Here is an 18,401-nt window from a genome sequence, read left to right as displayed (position 1 = left end):
AGAGCCTTTTTCATTAGGCAGTAAAGCCAGTGAACTTAAATAAACCTAATAATATCTGGGTCATCATAGGCATGACACAGCAGTAGGCAGAAACAAGTAACCAAATTGTAACATTTAAAAGGGTGATCTAGCTACGTTCCACCAATAAGAATAAAGGCTGACAGTTAAAATGGCTGATCTAGCAAAATCCACTGACGAAAGCATCTTTGAGCACAAAAGCACAAGTGTGTTTTAATACCCATAATGTCCATGACCTAGAACAGTCGATGCTCAAGATTTAGACATAGTGGCAAACCAGCTAGCCAGAACCAATGAAAAATGACCGGAACAAAGAAAAAACAGAAATGACCAAATTTGGAGAGAATAAAGGGTATATAACAGATGAGTAGACAAACAAAGACTTTGGAATGATTTGGAATGCGGTGACTGTCTTCCCGGCTTTGTTTCTTTGTTGAATAAAGTCTTATTTTGACATCTGGAACTCTGCTTCTCGAACTTCATTGGCCACACCAACGAAAAAATCCACAACACATATTAAAGGTCGAAGACAGTAGTTACATCCAACAATGTGTCCAGTTGTGCTAAAGGGGCTTTTACCCACCTTATTCCAGTAGAACATCTACTTCTGTTCAGCACAACGCCCTTAACACAAGCCAAGCATTGAAGAGTAAACACTAGAGACAGATTTCATTTATACCCTTGGCTACTCACACTCTTCACAACAATACAATAGAACGGCACAATATGTTAATTACAATAATATTTAGTATAGAAATTGTGGATGGATAAATTTGCATTTATTTGTACAAATGTAGACAATGTAAATAGCCTATAAATAACTTTGATACAATGGTGTTATCTGCAATGTCATATTGTGAACTTAAATATAAACTTTAATACAGTGTTACCTGCAAGTACTGCGGCAATGCAAACGTAAATATAAATGACTCTGATACCTGCACTGCGGTAATGCAAACATGTAAATATAACATATAAGTAACTTTGATAAAGTGTACATTGTTGTGTATATACAAAATATGTTCGTTATGGACAAACAAGCAGCCAGATGGTCAAGGCTGTAACCAACAAGTGGCAGATGTGGTGGCGATGGGGCATCTTGATGGTGAATAATGTTGCAGGTTGTTTCTGCTGATATGACAACACACTCCCAGCCTAAACCTTTCCAAAGGCGGAATCCACCAATGAATCCTCACTGAACATCCTGATCGTGGTGACCAAAGGGGATGTAGTGCTGACAAAGTCCTAATACAGCTCGGCCACTGTGAGGACTGAGAGGCAACTCACTGGTGACACCTCTGTAATGTGTACTCCTGAAATAAAAACAAAAAAAAATATTAAAGTAAATTCCCTAATTTTTAATCTGTTGTCTGACCTTCAATATTTTACATTATATAAATTTTTACATTATATTCATCATTATAGTCATGCAATGTATTTGTATGGTTAGAAAAAACTAGTGCTCGTAATGCTCTCAAAGGCCTCTTAAAATCAATTTCAGGCAAATACTGTTCTATAATTTTAAAATAAAAAAAAGTAAATTTTTGACACTGGTAGTGGGACAGTCCACATACTGTGTTATATCTAGGCCTGATCTCATACTGTGGGTATTCTTTATAAATTATGAGTTAAGCAAAAAATGTTGTTTGTGAGTTTATGTAAAGTACTATTTTGATGAATTTTTTTTTATTTTGAATAATGACTATTGTCAACAGAAATGCTGTATTACTCACCGTTCATCCAGAAATCCTATGCTATGTATCACTGGGATTTAGCTAGATTCGCTAGTTGAATATAGCATGAGAAAACTCACCCTCAAAGTGTCGATGTAACTCCAAACTTCTCCTTCTTGCTGTTAGGAGTGACAGCTGTCTGTCTCACAATGCGATTAACATCGTTCACAGTAATCCAGGTAAGCACTTTTAAAAAGCAAGTGTAAAATATCACCATCTCCTGCGACTTCTCCACTGTTTACGCCGCAAAGACGGCTTCCGGCGCTGCACCGGATATAACTGAGCTGGCTGAAGCTTGGAGAGGGTGGTTGAATACCAGAGTTGCGATACTCCCATAGACTTCTATAAGAACTGAGAAATGCGGATTGAAGCCCATTCATTTTAGTTTTTCTCAAGGACAATCGCCAGAATGTTGAAGAAATTACATAATTTTTTTGACATTTTAACGCAGTTGACCTCTCGGAAATGAAACGCATTATAGTAAATGCTTATCGTTAGATAATAGAGAGTTATACTATAATTGCAGTTAGATAATGTGAGAAACTCCTTAATAGCGACCATAAGCAGATGCTAGTTGTCATATTTTTAAGTTTTTATTCTTTCTGCAATCTTTCTCTCCCTGTAGGAGGTTGAATGAGTTTCAATGAAGACTACCCATTGAAGGCAGTAATACAATACAATAAAGAGTTTCGCTGAATGCAACAGGTTGCCTTGTGTTTTTTTTTTTAAACATTATTTTAAACTTTTTTTATTGGGTTCAATTCCCTATTTGCTTGCCTTTTGTAATATTAACTTGTATGCTTATATGAATATCACAAAACAACACTGGGGTGTTCATAATTAACCTTGTTAAATGTAACATTTAAAAAAAATCTAAACTTATAAAAACTGAGTGTTTGTTAATGTCTAAATATACATTCAAACGCAAAACCTAAAAAAAAAAAAACAAGTAAGCAATTATGACCGGCAAAACTCTTTTGAGCAACTACAGTAGAGCTAAATATTGGTAGGCTATATTTATTAAACAGCCATACAGGCATCTACTGGTTAAACCACGGCATTACATATGAATATTATTTTTTTGGCCACCAAATGCCTCTAATTTGCCTCTTTGCACTGGACGTTAAAAACCTTTTCTCCATTTTAACCCTAAATACTGTCATGATACATGGAGTAGACAACTCGGTGAACTCAGTCTTAAAGGGGTGGTTCACTGGGTTTTTTCTAGGCTTGATTGTGTTTATGGGGTGCAGTCTAACATGTGTTAACGCTTCGTTTTTTTAAAAACGCATTATTTTTCACATAATTTACCTTTATTCCACACCGCTCTGTCCCTTCTCTGAGAAACGGGCTGATCATTTCCTTCTTTTATGAAGCCCTCCCTCAGAAATAGGCGATGGGCTCTGATTGGTTAGCTAGCCCAGTGTGTTGTGATTGGCTAAACCGCCTCTAGCGCGCGTCTAAACGTCCCGTCCCTCACCTCGGCGGCATGTGCTCCGGTTGTATTGTAAACAACGGCGTCGTTAGTATCGCTTATCAGTTTGAGCCCGATTGAGAAGCAGAGGATATTATTGAAGAGGATCGTGCAGAACCTGTGCAAGCATGGCTTTTAATGTCTCATGCTTTTAGATAGGCTGTTATTTGTAAATGCTACTGCTTATGTTAGTTTTAATATACAGTTTTATCCTGATTAAAGCTTAAAGATGATATCTCCGTTTGCATTGAACTTTCAGCTTCGTAACTTTGCAGATACTGTTTATGCCGAAACAGCAACATTAGACACTAACTAACATTAAAAAAGTGAAATCGCAATGAACCACCCCTTTAACTTTATTAACATGCACGCTCATAGAACAAACTCTGGCCCTGCCATCAGCGGCAGCCTGCATGCACTGGCACCGCCCCCGTTGCCCAGCAACACTGGACCCCCACACAGAACAGCCAATCACAATAAACTGTTTCAGTTATTATTAACTATTTCACCACAATACTACACTAATTGTAATATAAATAAGCTTATTAAGAGAATGTTTTATTTTAAATGGCCATTCATGGATCATAATTATTGCACATATTTAGTACCAAAAATCTCCTCAAAATATTAACTAAATAGAACTGGACTAAAATATAGTAGAATTATTGAATTGATTAAAAGTTACACTTAAGGTGTTTGGCTGCACTTGACTGCCAAGGAGTATGAGAACATATTAATGCTCTCTTTATCACTCCCCAGAATAGAATGCTATTGTAAAGTGTAGTCAGCGTAGTTATCAATGCACATAATTACTAGAAATTGCTGCATATTTAGTGAAACTACTGTCTGTCCCGATTAAATCCATTCAAACAGATTGACAGTGCGGAGTTGTTTGGAACTATTGAGAGCTCCATGAACCACGTGACCGCGTGGCGGCGAGATCAAAGCATGTCGCAACCACATTAAGAATTGTATTTTATTTTTTAACAGTTAAAAAAACAGTGAGATATTATTACAATTTAAAATAACTGTTTTCTATCGAATATATATATATATATTTTGTATTTCAAAGCACACCACTTTATTTTGAAACCGCATTTGCTGCATCGTTTTTCTACACCAATCTGTACTGTAAATTAAAAAATGAAATAATTATTAAATGAATAATCATACACATCATAATTGTATGATAAAGTGATTAAAGTATGAGTGATGTGAACTTGTGGTAAATGTTCCAAAACATTAAATGTTTCTGCAATAACAAAGAACCAAAGAAGCTTGAAACACAAACAGAACAAGTAATTTACAAGATGTATTAAGTGACACAAAGGCTTTTCCAGTCATGTTTTTATAAATACAAATATATATTTATATTTTACATTATGCAACAACATTCAGAAGTACTTCAAATAGTAAAAAATAATTTTAAAAACTATACTTACAAAAAAATAAAATTTGGCAAAATGACTGCAATCAAAGTCACATACTGTGTAGTATATTACAAACAATAATTCCCTAAAAAATAAACTTTCCATTTAGCTCTCCATAACAATAAAAAAATAAACATTCAACATTGTCATCAACAGAAAGCTGTCACACATTTCAGCTACAGCTATTATGTGTAAACATATTAAAGTAAACATAATATAAACAATAATTAAGCAACTTAGACACAGGTTAGCTGCTTAGTGTTTTCGTAAGCTTTTGATGAAAATATGGTTTTCTCAAGTGACTTGTCTCTATGTCACTACTGGATAATAGCTTGGCTCTGTGAGTCAAATGATTTCTTAATGCACTCATATTTGACTTTAAGAGATCCTGAGGTTTCTGTGTTTTTTTCTTCTGTGGTCCACTCTCCTGTGGTGACCTGGGAGGACAAGTCTTCTTTGTTTTAGGTATAAAGGTGCTACTCCATTGGTTGTGAACTTTTTGTTTAGCAGAAAGCACATCGGTATAGTCTTTGCAATCAGAGACTGTTAAGGTAGCAGGAGCAGTAAAATGCCGCTCTCGGGGATAGTACTGTTTTTCTGTTTTGGACCCATATAAATCAAATCTCACTGTTTTTGGTTCAGTTCTTTTCATTTTATTCACTGACAGAATACCATGTAGGTCCAGCTTCTTTTCTGATCCGTGGGGTGGTGTGTCACTTGCTTGACCAGACACTTTCTCTGTCACTTTCTGTAGGTTTTCTCTATGTTTTGTTGAGGTTCTGTCATGATTATCTCGTCTTCCTTGCCTGTGTTCTTTACATTTTTTCACCTTACTGCAGTTCTGACTCTCACCACTACAGCGTTTGTTTGCAGATACACGAGGTTGATTTTGCTTTTGTGGCCAGTTCATTTTAACTATAATATCTGGAGCGAAAAGCACAGAATCATCAGAACCAGTACTAGTGCTACCAGATTTTAGCTTATGCTTGGAAAATGCAGTTTTCTTTGAAAATGATTTTCTGCATTGCGTGAAAGATTGGGGCTTGGGTACTCTAATTTTCTCATTTTTTTCATTTTTCTGCTTATTTGGTTGAATCTTGGTTAGCTCCCGTTCAGCTGACCCCTGATTTTCAGACATTGTCTCAGTCACCGATTTGACCATACTGTCAATTTTTTGTCTTGTCAGTCCTTTATCTGCAATGCAGTCCTCTGCTGAAGTAACAGTTGGCTCCTTGACTTCTAGTTCAAGAGATGGTGAACAACGATTTTGTCTCATTTTTGATTTTGCCATACTGTCTCTTTTTGGTCCTTTCAGTCCTTCATCTGCAATGCATTCCTCCGGAGAAGAAACTTTTGGCATTTCGACTTCTAGTTCAAGAGATGGCAGACTACAATTTTGTCTCAGTTCTGATTGTATTATACTGTCACTTTTTTGTCCTTCATCTGCAATGCATTCCATTGTTGAAGCAACTGTTGGCTCCTTGATTTCTAGTTCAAGAGATGGTGGACAACAGCTTTTTACCAGTTCTGATTTTACCATACTGCCTCTTTTTTGTCCCATCAGTCCTTCCTCTGCAATGCATGCCTCCAGTGGAGCAACATTTGGCTTCTTGACTTTCAGTTCAAGAGATGGCAGACTACAATTGTGTCCCTGTTCTGATTTTACCAAGAACACACTCTTTTGTCCTGCCAGTCCTTCATTCGCAATGCATTCATCATTTGGTGCAACAGTTAGCTCCTTGACTTCTATTTTAAGACATGGTGGACTACAATTTCCCCCCGGGTCTGATGTTAAAAGACAACCATTTTTTTGTCCTTTCAGTCCTTCATATGCAATGAATTCCTTTGTTGAAGCCACATTTGGCTCATTGACTTCCAACTTAAGACATGGCAGACTATCATTTTGACCCAGTTCATTTGATTTAGCAGCATAGCCCAGAAGATTGACCTCATCTGTCATTGGAGAGCATGGCTCCTCTTCTAGCTCAAACAATGGTGCCTGTTCCCAACACTGGAGGCAGAAAAGATCTGCATCACTGTCCATCTTTGTCACATTAGTGGAATTGGATTTCACTATTTGGGTACCACAGCGAGAGCAAGTATGTGCTTTGTTGTACTCCTGGTTAAGTTGACTGGGTGCATCAAAGCATGCTACAAGATCTGGGCTCTCCAATTTGGATTGGGATTTGGTTTTGATGGTACATTCAGGATCCTTTTCAATATGTTGGAAAAATGTTTTAGCATCTTCAGATGATAGCACCGTGATTCCCATAAACAAGGAATCATCGCTTGAATTTTCATCAGTAGATTCATTTTCCACCGCACATATGTCTGCGGAGTTACTAGGAGTGTCCATATTGCCTGGATTCTCATTATCAGAGATGTTTTCCACTTGCCAGGTGTTTGAGGAATTAAGAAGAACATCCTTATTTCCAGAATTTTCATCATCAGAAATATCCTCTACAAGCCAGGTGTCTGAGGAGTTATTCAGAGCCTCTTTATTGCCTGTATTTTCATCATCAGAAATATCTTCTACAAGCCAGGTGTCTGAGGTGTTATTAAGAGCTTCCTTGTTGCCTGTATTTTCATCATCAGAAATATCTTCTACAAGCCAGGTGTCTGAGGTGTTATTAAGAGCTTCCTTGTTGCCTGTATTTTCATCATCAGAAATATCTTCTACAAGCCAGGTGTCTGAGGAGTTATTCAGAGCCTCTTTACTGCCTGTATTTTCATCATCAGAAATATCTTCTAGCAGCCAGGTGTCTGAGGAGTTATTCAGAGCCTCTTTACTGCCTGTATTTTCATCATCAGAAATATCTTCTAGCAGCCAGGTGTCTGAGGAGTTATTCAGAGCCTCTTTACTGCCTGTATTTTCATCATCAGAAATATCTTCTACCTGCCATGTATCCATGGAGCTACAATGAGTCTCAGTAGAGAAAGACACAACAGAGTTTTTTACACCATCTGAAACACTGTCTCCAGGACTCAGAGAAAGTGAATCGGATACATTATCAGGTGTTTGCTCATAATCTTGTCTGAATACTTCTTTTGCATTGCTGAGGTCTGTAAGTCTCTCTGTAGACCTTTCAGCTAAAGGTGTGATGTCTGAAGGCTCTATGTTAAAAATTTGGTTTTGATTGATGTCCTCTTGCTTCTTGAATGTCTCTTTCTCACTTTCTTTTCTGAGCACTACATATGAATGCCCATTGTTTTCCGCAGCCACTTCCCCCCTGTCATTTCCTGCCATTTGCATGAAAAGATCTGTTGGACTGCACGTGTCTGGATTTACACTTTTCTCCTTGGATGAAACCTCAGGCATGTCTGTGAGGGAATTCACACCTAAACTGGCTGAAGTGACAACAGCGTTATCTGAAAAGGACTGTGATGTTGCCTTGAACACAGTTATGTCATCCAACAGTGGTTCTGAAAGCACCTTTTCAATATCAGCTGGCTGTCCATCAACATTTAACCAAGAAGATCTGAACTCCTCTGACCATGAATACGTCTCATGTTTGAGAATGTCGCAATGAGCTAGCTTCTTCAGGTTTTCAGTTTCGATGCTTTTAAATACCACAGACCCATAATCCTTTGCATATTCTATGGATAATTGCAGTGCCTCTCTAAATGATTTCAAAGGCTCCAACATATTGGAAGCTTTCCCATTCCAGTAGAGTTTTAAGATCCTTTCTAAAATGCTCTGAGATTTCTCAGGATATCCGGCCGATAACTCTTTCATCTCTATAGACTTCACTAACTCCATCAGTTTCTCTAGTGTGTACTCAATCACTGGCACACTGGACAAGTCAAATGAAGGATCATCTGAATCACAGTCACTTTGCTGCACATAATTTTGACATTCAACTGGGCTAGCAGAGCATGTATCGGGGTCTGCCATGTTGCTTGCAGTTGCATTTTCAAGGCTTTTGTTGTCCTGTTGAGCCATTTGTGAGGTGGATTCAGACAGCTTGTCATTTACAGTTTTTTGTTCGTTAGATTCTTCAACAAGTGACCAAACAGAATCAATCTTTAACAGTGGACTGTCAGCTTTTTTTGGGCTGGTATCAGCCATTGGTGCAGCGTTTGAGATCTGCTGGTAAATAGGTGGAACGATGGCAATGGCCTTGTGAGTTTGCTGAGCAGCTTTCTGTAGTGCAAAGACCACTTCAAGACAGTCTGCTGCGTCCGTACTGTACTGTATGTTGTGTTGGCTCATTCCTTTAAGTCTGTTCTCATTGCTACTTGTCTGATGGGTACCAGGTTGGGCAGATAGCACCCCAAAATTACTTATGTCTTTGGACACTATTGTTTCTTTGTTCCGACAGTCTCTCTGAAACACAACATACTTCATTCTTTTACTGGGTGGTTCAACTGTACACTGTTCTCTTGGTTCAGAAAAAGGTTCCTTTGAGTGATTGTCAGTCCTTTTGGTTGCACAAACCTCCGACTGTTCTGGACGAGTGTTCTGATGAGTAATTCTTTCATCTGATTGCTGCTTATTTGCTTGTTCATTGTCATTTGAACACAGTAATCTATATATTATTGAGTCAGCATAAGCTGACAAGTTAAAATCAGTTCTAGATTGGGGCTGAAGCTGGGCTTCACTGGTCTGTGTCATTTGAGAAGTCGGATTAGTGTTATATGTCTCACTGCTTGTGCCCTGAGACTGATGTGCAGCATTTTGATTATTCTGAGACTGGGTCGCAGATACATTTGGACCTGCATTTGACCCCAGTTCTGACTGTTTCTGGTTAACAGGACTTTGGTTCACCATACTGGAAGGTAATGAAACATTGCTCTGTGCTCCAGAAGGTGGTGTCGTAGAGTTGCATGAGGTATGATTGGCCTCAGTTCTGCTCTGAGCTTGATTGTTAGGATTTTTTTGGGAGACTCCACTGTTATGGGCCCGAGAAGAGTATTGTGTGTGGCGTCTTCGTTTTTTGCCTGTATATTGTCTAGAGAACTCTTGTTGTTGCTGGTGATGATGAAGAGGAGCCATTCTAGGAGGCTGAAGTTGTTGCTGATTGTTCATGGAACAAGAGCTGCCATTGTTGGAAATGTGGAAACTCCAACCCCTGCTGTTACCCACAGAGCTGCCATGGTACATTTGAGCTTGGCTACAACCTGTGTTTCTGTAGTTCTGTGGGGAGGAATCATGCCATTGCATGAACTGGGCATGATACCTATATGCATTGGGGTCGTCAGATGGGTAGTGCTGCTGTGTGTTGGAGGCTGCAAATGGGTATTGGGGTTTGATCTGGTTTGTCCGTTTCAACCAATTATATCCATCTGAATTTGGTTGAAAAGCAGAAGAGTCCGCACTGCCTGAGCAAGTGCTCCACTGATTTGCAGCCTCTTGTTGTCCATTGGAATATCTTGTCTGTAATGTGGTTTGAAGTTGGGGGATGAGCTGTACCTGGAACGCATTGGATTGATCATTCCTGACAGCATGGTACTTAGGTGGGAATTGTTCTTGGTACTGAGGTGGAGGCCATTCTTGGTACTGAGGAGGAAGTCGTTCTTGGTATTGAGGTGGAGGCTGATCTTGGTATCTTGTTGATGGATGCTGATTTGAACTCCATGTGTATCCCTGCATGGTAATGCTTCCTCAGTGGCTGAGTTATGCAATAAGAGTTCTAAACAAAAAATACAGAAATTAGGTTATATAACACTTGAAAATCTAAGAAATAACCTTTAAGTCAAATCAAGTCACCTTCAATTCTATAGTGCTTTATACAATACAGATTGTGTCAAAACAGCTTCACAGTGATTAACAAGAAAATAACAGAATCAATTAGGGGAAACAAACTAAGGATGAAGTGTCCTAGCGTAATATGCAAAGATGTATGTGAATATGGATGTCATTATTTTTGCGTTATGTTTCCTTAGAATTTAACACATTCTGCCCAAAGTACTAGATGTTCTTTTGCTGCCATGGTTTGCAAAAATAGAGTCTGCAGCCCTGAGATATGCGATATGCTTGTTTTACAAAAACCACAACAATCCATCAGATGCAGCATTGACAGGTCACGTCAACTCAGTCACAAGGTGCATGACATTGAAATTTACATGATGTAGGGGCTTACCCTTATTTTATCGGATTAGTGCAAGGGTATAAAGAGTGTTTAGTTCTCGTAAGTGTTACACTTTCTGCTCTGTATGCTCAAGGGGCCCTTTTGTTCATTGCTTTGGTGGCAAGATACTATAAATAATTTTGTTTTTCAATTAATCTTATTGGTAATAAATTGTATTCACCTCCCCACTGTCAATAATTATCTTTGATTTATTAAAAGTTTGATTCACATTTTACTTAAATGTATTATTCATTTGTCATTCAGTTATTCATTATTAAATAAAAGTTAGCTTTTTACCTTCATATCTTCATCTGACTGGATCTCAATGCATCACACTAAATTACACATTCCACCTTTAACAAACATATTTTAGTCAATGTACGCAATCTCAGTAGATGTTTATTTAATGAGATTTTGGACCTAAAATGAGTGTTTACTTCATTCATCTTTAAATTTCAATTCACATTTAAATGTGATCTATAATGGGGGCTTTTTCTAAGTCCTGCAACCTTAAAAATATCACTAAAAATAAATGTCACTTAAAATGAATGACAGCCCTAGACTCATAAAAGAGAAAAAAAGTTTAATAGTACAAAGCAAAAATATTTAGGTATAGTGCCCCTTTCCATCGCAACTAGGCTTACTTACTACTTACACACAGCTGTTGCAACCAACCCCCCTCAAACACTGACAGCTGTTGTTCATAGGATCCCTGTATTCCTATTTATTCTGAGCTGTGACCAGTCATGACCTTAAATGCTGTCTAACTATAGTTCAGTGTTCATTTTTAGTGCAGTATGTGGCTTCTGTACTTATGTCATGTGGAAGTGAAAGCTCATAAAAGAAACCATTTAATTCCATGTTATATGCAGACTACAAGCATCCTCATCGCAACTGCATTTTAGCAATTATTGCAAAACAACCTCTTTTAACCAGTATTCCTTCATTTATTTGAATTAATAAATTAAGTACTTATTTTTAAATTACTAGTAGGCCTAAGTATATGGTGACAAGTAATGCCAAAGTAGCCTATTAGTAGCACCAATATTTTAGGGGGCCTTGGGCCTATTACGATAAAAAAAAAGGAATTGTTTTGATATATTTTAAAATGTAATTTATTTATTCATGTGATGGTAAAGCCGAAATTTTAGCAGCCGTTACTCCTGTCTTGAGTATGTATCATGTGTCCAAAATAACGTATTGTCTTTACCTGCAGTACAGAGCCACAATATTCACATTTGTTGAACTTTTTTAATCGCTAACAGGATGTATTTGCAGGTTTGGTTTAAATGCAAATTCTTTCTCCGTGTTAAAAATACCCCATTCTACAGTAGCCTACTCCAGAGTGTGAATGAGTTGTCCGAATGATTCAAACTGAATTATCAGATTGACCAAAAGAACCGACTCAAACGAGCGAATCGTGTTTCGATCATTCTAAATAGTCGATTAAAAATATACAATATTCTCATATTTCTCAGCTCATTTAATTTATCAGTAAAATTTTTACCGAGGTTCATTCATGCGACGGACAACGCAGCTTGCAGGGGCGCCGCTATAGCTTTTTGGGGCCCCATAAATCGCTCCGCTTCGGCAGAAATCGCGTTCCGACCGCCCCTGCCCTTACATCTAATAAACACATAACCTACTGCTTTGAATTAACTATTCACTATAGAATAACTTACTGGCTATTAAAATCCGTGCTAGTAATATAAAAGAGATACTAGTCAGTTAAAACTTCTTTTGCAACTTGCAAATGTAGTGTGTAGGCAATGCAAAAATGGATGAAGAAATGTGTGCAGCGCACTAAAAAAACAACAGACAGAAATATTTCCGGAAAAACAATCTACGCGTTTTGAGCATCCTCTCACATATATCTCGAGCAAGTTTTCATTTTATTAACTCTGTATAGCCAAGTTCAGTAGCTATACTCACAATTTACAGTGCATCTCCGCATCGACTCCGTGTCCACTTTAGATCTCCAAACGTATCCTGTTCAAAACAAAGATTTAATCCGCATGAGAATCCTGGAAACTCTTGGTTTTAACGCATCAAACATGCTAAACGCGCATCCATTTCCGCCGTCAACGTTTAGGTGAGAGCGGATGAGACATTCTGAGGCTGCGATACAAGCCCATGCTGTGTAAATGCCAGAGCATGTCAGCATGACAAAAGAAGGGGCTGTCTTAAGACACATCCTCCGCCCACCACTTATCACCTACCAAAAAGTATTTTTAAACATCCATATGTGAGTACGTTATTTTGTTTCTTATTGTTTTAAATTATGTCAGCTTCTTTCAACATTTAGTTGAAAAAGTTAATAAAGCAAATATACTCCCTGGAGAGAGATCGGTCATTATTCATTCACATTCACTTACACTGTTATTTTAATGCATGTTTACTTGCCCAATAACTGATATGCAGAACAATGTTTAAATATTGGCACAGTAATAATTAGCCGTATTGTTAAACTAAAGCAATATAAACATAATATGCTTTAGTATAGCAAGTAAATCCCCCCTCCCCTCCCTCTCATGGTAATATGTTCCAGATGCCACAATTTCAGTTTACTGATCCAGACACCAAGCCGAGATGCCTGCAGAACATAACAATCACACTTGCAACACTTGCAAAATACAGTACCAACGATCTCACTGCAGGTGCTCCTCTGCTTTCTTTTTTGAAATCTCTCCAATACTCCCACCACAGTTATTTCATTAATCTTGTGACATGTTTTCAATCGTGGCATGCATCCAATCACCCCCCTTGCAATAGGGAGACTGGTAGCTATACACTAAGACTAAGTGAATAGTGAACTAGCATAACCTTACAATATCCTAGTTTTGCTTACAAAACTAGGATCTTATATGAATAATAATAAAAATGTACTATAGCATCATGAATATTTTAATACCACAACAATATTGTTATTTGAGAGAATGTAGTTTGCTCAGAATGGCTTTTAGCCATTTAGTTAGTGCTGTAGCTGTCCTCTGCATAACCAATAACCTGTGATGCATTAAAGCACAGGGGTGTGAAACCCACAACATCCTGCAGAGGTGGAAATAAGCATGCACTGGCATCATCACAGCCTAGAAACATCAGCTGGCGACAATCAATCTGACGACATTAACCACAAGGGTTATATCTAAAGCTGCACACCATTGTTGTTCTTATTGTCATTGCAATAGCAACATGCATCACAATGGATCCCAATATCCTCAATCAGTGAACAGCACAATCGTCTAAGTGTTTTAGAAGTTTTCTGGACAATTTCTATAATTTTTCTCATAATGAATCATATGTCCAATTTGTTGTATCATATGTGCCAACATGAACCTTTACTCAAACATCTGATGATAGGAAACTATTGAGCTTGTTTGAATTTGCTTAAGATACAACAAGGGCTCTTTTAGCGTTCCAAATATTCTTCCAAATAAGTCCTTTTCTGTGCTTGAGCTTTTAGTCTAATGTAAATTCATAAAATTACCTTTTAAAATTGAAATTATGGTAAACATATATATATATATATATATATATATATATATATATAGTGTGATTTTGATGCATTTGGCTCATACTAAAGTTTTTATCATGCAACACTCTGCATGATAAACTAGTATGTGGTTTTCAGTTTAAGATGTACAGTGATAAATTTAGAAACAATGTCCTCCACAAGTCTGCTCTCACTGTTTAGCATATAATCTACTGCTTTCTCTTCGGCACTATGCACCAATGAGCTAAATTCAGATTTCCTGAGGAGCTCTTGTGATTTATTAAGAAACGAGAGTTTAGTTCCTAGCTCTTGTTCCTTTGACATGAAAGCAATACATCTCCACTTATACTCACTGTTGTTGCTGTAGAAAGTCTTCACTGTTTTCCAAAAAATCTCTCAAGGCAAGAAGTTCCAGATGCCATATTTTCAGTTTATTCATCCAGACAGCAAAGCCGAGAAGCCTGCAGAACATCTAACAATCACACTTGGAACTCACACTTTTATACAGTTCTTGACCAAAGATTTCATTGCAGGTGCTCCTGTGCTCCTCCTTCTTTTTGGAATCTCCCCAATATTCCCATGCATCACAGTTATTTCATTAATCTTCTGGCCTGTTAATCATGGCATGCTTCCAATTAGATTAAGGAGTATATGCAAGTATAATATCTCTAAACATTGAGTAAAAAGTGAACTTAAATAACCTCATTCGTACCTGTACATTCGTTTAAACAATTACATGTTATTTATTATTATTATTACTAATACAGTTTTTTCTTATATTAGTGTTATATTCCACCTCTACTGTGTAATTCCTATGTATGTCTGCACTATGTCCATACTTTCTTCTGCACTGGAAGCTCCTGTCGCCAAGTCAAATTCCTTGTGTGTGTAAACATACTTGGTAATAAAGCTCTTTCTGACTTCTGTCTCTTCTCACAATGTCTTAAAATGTTGTGAATAATAATAAAAACGTACTATATTGTTTGCGCTGCAGTTGTCCCACCAGAAGCTCCTGGAGGATATCACACTATACAGTACTAGTTCAAACAATAGTTTGCACATAAACACAGTACATGGCAAAAAATAAATAAATAAAAATAAAAATAAAAATAAATGTCTACTCAAACCAAAGAAGTGAAATTAGCCTATTTCAAATTCCCTATATTTTTTAGCCTACTATTAATAATATATGTAGTTAATAATAGATTTGATTAAAGAAATTATATTTTTTAAATGGAAGTTTACAAAAATTAGCAAGCACAAAAATAGCAAAGAATTTTATACATTCTGATGTTTTACGATGTACATTTGTATAGAATTTACAAATGCATTTTTAAGGGACAAATAGCTTTTTGTTATTCTATCCAGGAGCGTCATGCACTCATGATTTTTGAGGGGGCACGTGGGGTGGGGGGGGTCATGCTTGTCATGTGACACACAGCAGCCACGATAGCGCTGTATAACTGATATAGGCTTATGTTTTATTTATTTATTTTTGTCTTTTTATTCGAAATAATTCCAAACGTGTTAACTAGCCTATATCTGGAAATATCTCGATTCTCAAATATGTGTAAGTAAATGCGTTTTGCACCTTTATAGATTATGTTATTTGATCAATGGTGATGGGCAAAGTAGACTAATAGTGTAATCTATTAACTACACATACAATTTTTACTTATTTTTACTTAAGAAACAGATATGGGTGTTATGCCATAAAATATTTTTAATACGACTGACTTTGCATTTAATGTGAATTTAATAACAATATTGTACGTTACTAACTATAACACTTTCATTTTACAGAGAGCAAAGAACATTTACATTATCAAAGAACATTTTCATTGTCTAGCCAGAGGCACTCTCAAAAACTTCCATTAAAATCACTGAAGCTGTTTACACTGTGAAATGAATTTCTTACATTCGTACGCACATCTGCACTTTGTTGTTTCTGATGAAGGCAAAACACCGCGTTTCAGCGATGACTCATCTGCACGTCTCTGATTGGCCATTGCATTCATAAGCTCAACCGAATCGTGTGTGATTGGTTATAATGCGCAGCGCTGTAAAAACGCGCCTGTCTCTGGCTCAGCGCCAGCCAGCGAACGCAGATTTGAATTTAGCAGCTGATGCTGTGCCGCACTGAACGATCCAATCACACCGGTGCGATTGTATCAAATATAAAAAATATGATTCTGCTATTTTTGTCTTTTGGAAGCTGCATGCAAAATGCACTTGGCTCAGAAATCTGAGGGGGCATGTGCCTCCTCACTTTGAATGGGCATGACGCCTCTGATTCTGTCCATGCTTGTTTTACTTTTCCTGCAGGCATGTCCCATGGGTCTGGATGGGGGTTGGGAATTACATTCTTCAACAGTTTGATGGTGATTGAAGTGACAACGAGGGGCAATTCGCACCAGGGGTGGCGCCCTTTTGCCTGCCAATTGCTCTTTAATATGTTAATGACTTGCAGGATCTGCATTATCACCAAATTGACGGGTATTTCACACGATGGATAGATCTGCGCGATTAGTCTTATTTGCGATGCAAACATCAAAAACATGCCGTTGGTTTTTACATTTATTTTGACTCTAGAATAGCTCGTCTTTTGAGCTAGGAGTTTTCATCTTAAAAATAAATGTAAATCGCTAGCTACACTGTTCCTTCATTCAAGGTTACACTACATATTTGTTATTTTGCATGTGTTAAGGGATAACTGATTTGTTTTTATGCCTTCATCTTTGTGTACCCTCTGGAGGGCAACATACAGGATGACAGTGCTGCTTTTCTTTATATGCAAAGTATAAACAAGCTGCTCAATGAAGATTTGGGACCTGACTCTGTTCGTATAACAGTTCTTCCCGCAGCCGTACAGACCATTGCTGAATGAGAGGGACTGAAATTGTGAGATTCTGTTTGACCCCACGAACATCCTGTGTCTAGGGACATTTGTGTGCCTGTCTGGTCTGGATGTATTCTAGACTAAAAACATTACTCAATTATCATAAGACATATTAATCTGATTGTTGCCAAAAGAGGTTATTATGCTTGTTCAGCTTGTATTTTCCAGACTGACTTTCACTTTTGCAAATACTAATATATATATATATGAGATCCCGCAGCTCTTCGGCGTGCGCAGAGTTTAACTCTAAAAATGTGGTTCTGCCGACATCGAGCAGAAACTCACGACTGTATGCGCGCTTCGAGACAGATAGACGCGACGAATACGTACAAAAACACTGCGACTCACAAGACAAAAAACACGAAAACACCTTTCTATCGGGATATATATATATATATATATATATATGCAGCACCATGTATAATAAAGTTGAGCTTAGAATGAACTGCACCATTTGCGTGTCTCATTCTTTGGTCCCGGGTACCCGCTCTCCTTTGCTCGGTAGCCCAACCAGAACCAGAACTTATATTTCGGATCTCGGCAAATAGAATACTTTTATTCTAACAGTTTGGGGGCTCGTCCGTGTAAGGGGGGAATCTCCTAGCGAAACGGGAAAAACGTCCCGAGTGTTACGACCTCTCATTTAAATGGCTCGAAGGAAAAGAGAGATTATGTAACATAAACAAGAATGAGTACGATGTAACTGTTCAAGACTATTTTTTCACTCACTCGACGTACTACATTGAAAAACTTATCAACTGCCTCATACTGAACGCTTTCCTCCAAAAATAATGATGCGCACACTTCCTGCGCTTTCCCAGTGAGCTTACACTGCAGCATCAAAGACCAGGACTCGCTTGGCCATTTTAAAGCCATAGCTATACGCTCAAAAGCCTGAAAGTATGCTTCAACCTCTTTCTCTCGAAAAGGCGGCACTAAGGCGATATTCTTCGCCACATTAAACGGAACTGCCAACGGAGAATCACTCGATACAGACGTCGCTGCACACAGGATTATTACCGAAATTAGAAACAGCAACAGAGTTCACATTACCAATATTAGAATCTACATACGGCCTATTTTCTAACCCGGTCTCTTCTGATTTTACCTGTAATTCTAACTGTCGTACCCGAATTCTAGTATCTGCCTCGATATTATATTTTTCCAACTGATGTTGCAACTCATCTCTTCGTGCTTGAGCTTTATCCTGGGCATCCAACTGCAGACAAGCTAACCGCACCTTCAAGCGAGCTTCTGGGATGTCGGCGATATATCAGTAGAAA

General features: G+C 37.8%; 1 protein-coding gene across 1 annotated transcript; it reads right to left on the bottom strand.

Annotated features, from left to right (window-relative positions):
- Nucleotides 1–4,890: 4,890 nt before the first annotated feature.
- LOC107656324 (uncharacterized) lies at nt 4,891–12,886 on the bottom strand. Its single transcript, XM_016444116.1, has 2 exons — nt 12,659–12,886; nt 4,891–10,288 (listed from the first exon to the last, which is right to left on the bottom strand). Exon 2 carries the CDS (start codon nt 10,246–10,248, stop codon nt 4,903–4,905), a length of 5,346 nt encoding a protein of 1,781 aa, XP_016299602.1. The 5' UTR covers nt 10,249–10,288; nt 12,659–12,886; the 3' UTR covers nt 4,891–4,902.
- Nucleotides 12,887–18,401: the final 5,515 nt, after the last annotated feature.

This window comes from Sinocyclocheilus anshuiensis, unplaced genomic scaffold (assembly GCF_001515605.1).
Source record: "Sinocyclocheilus anshuiensis isolate Anshui unplaced genomic scaffold, SAMN03320099.WGS_v1.1 scaffold183, whole genome shotgun sequence".
Classification (NCBI taxonomy): Eukaryota; Metazoa; Chordata; class Actinopteri; order Cypriniformes; family Cyprinidae; genus Sinocyclocheilus; species Sinocyclocheilus anshuiensis.
The sequence above is the reverse complement of the archived record's forward strand: the minus strand, read 5'-3'. Positions and strand labels throughout refer to the sequence as shown.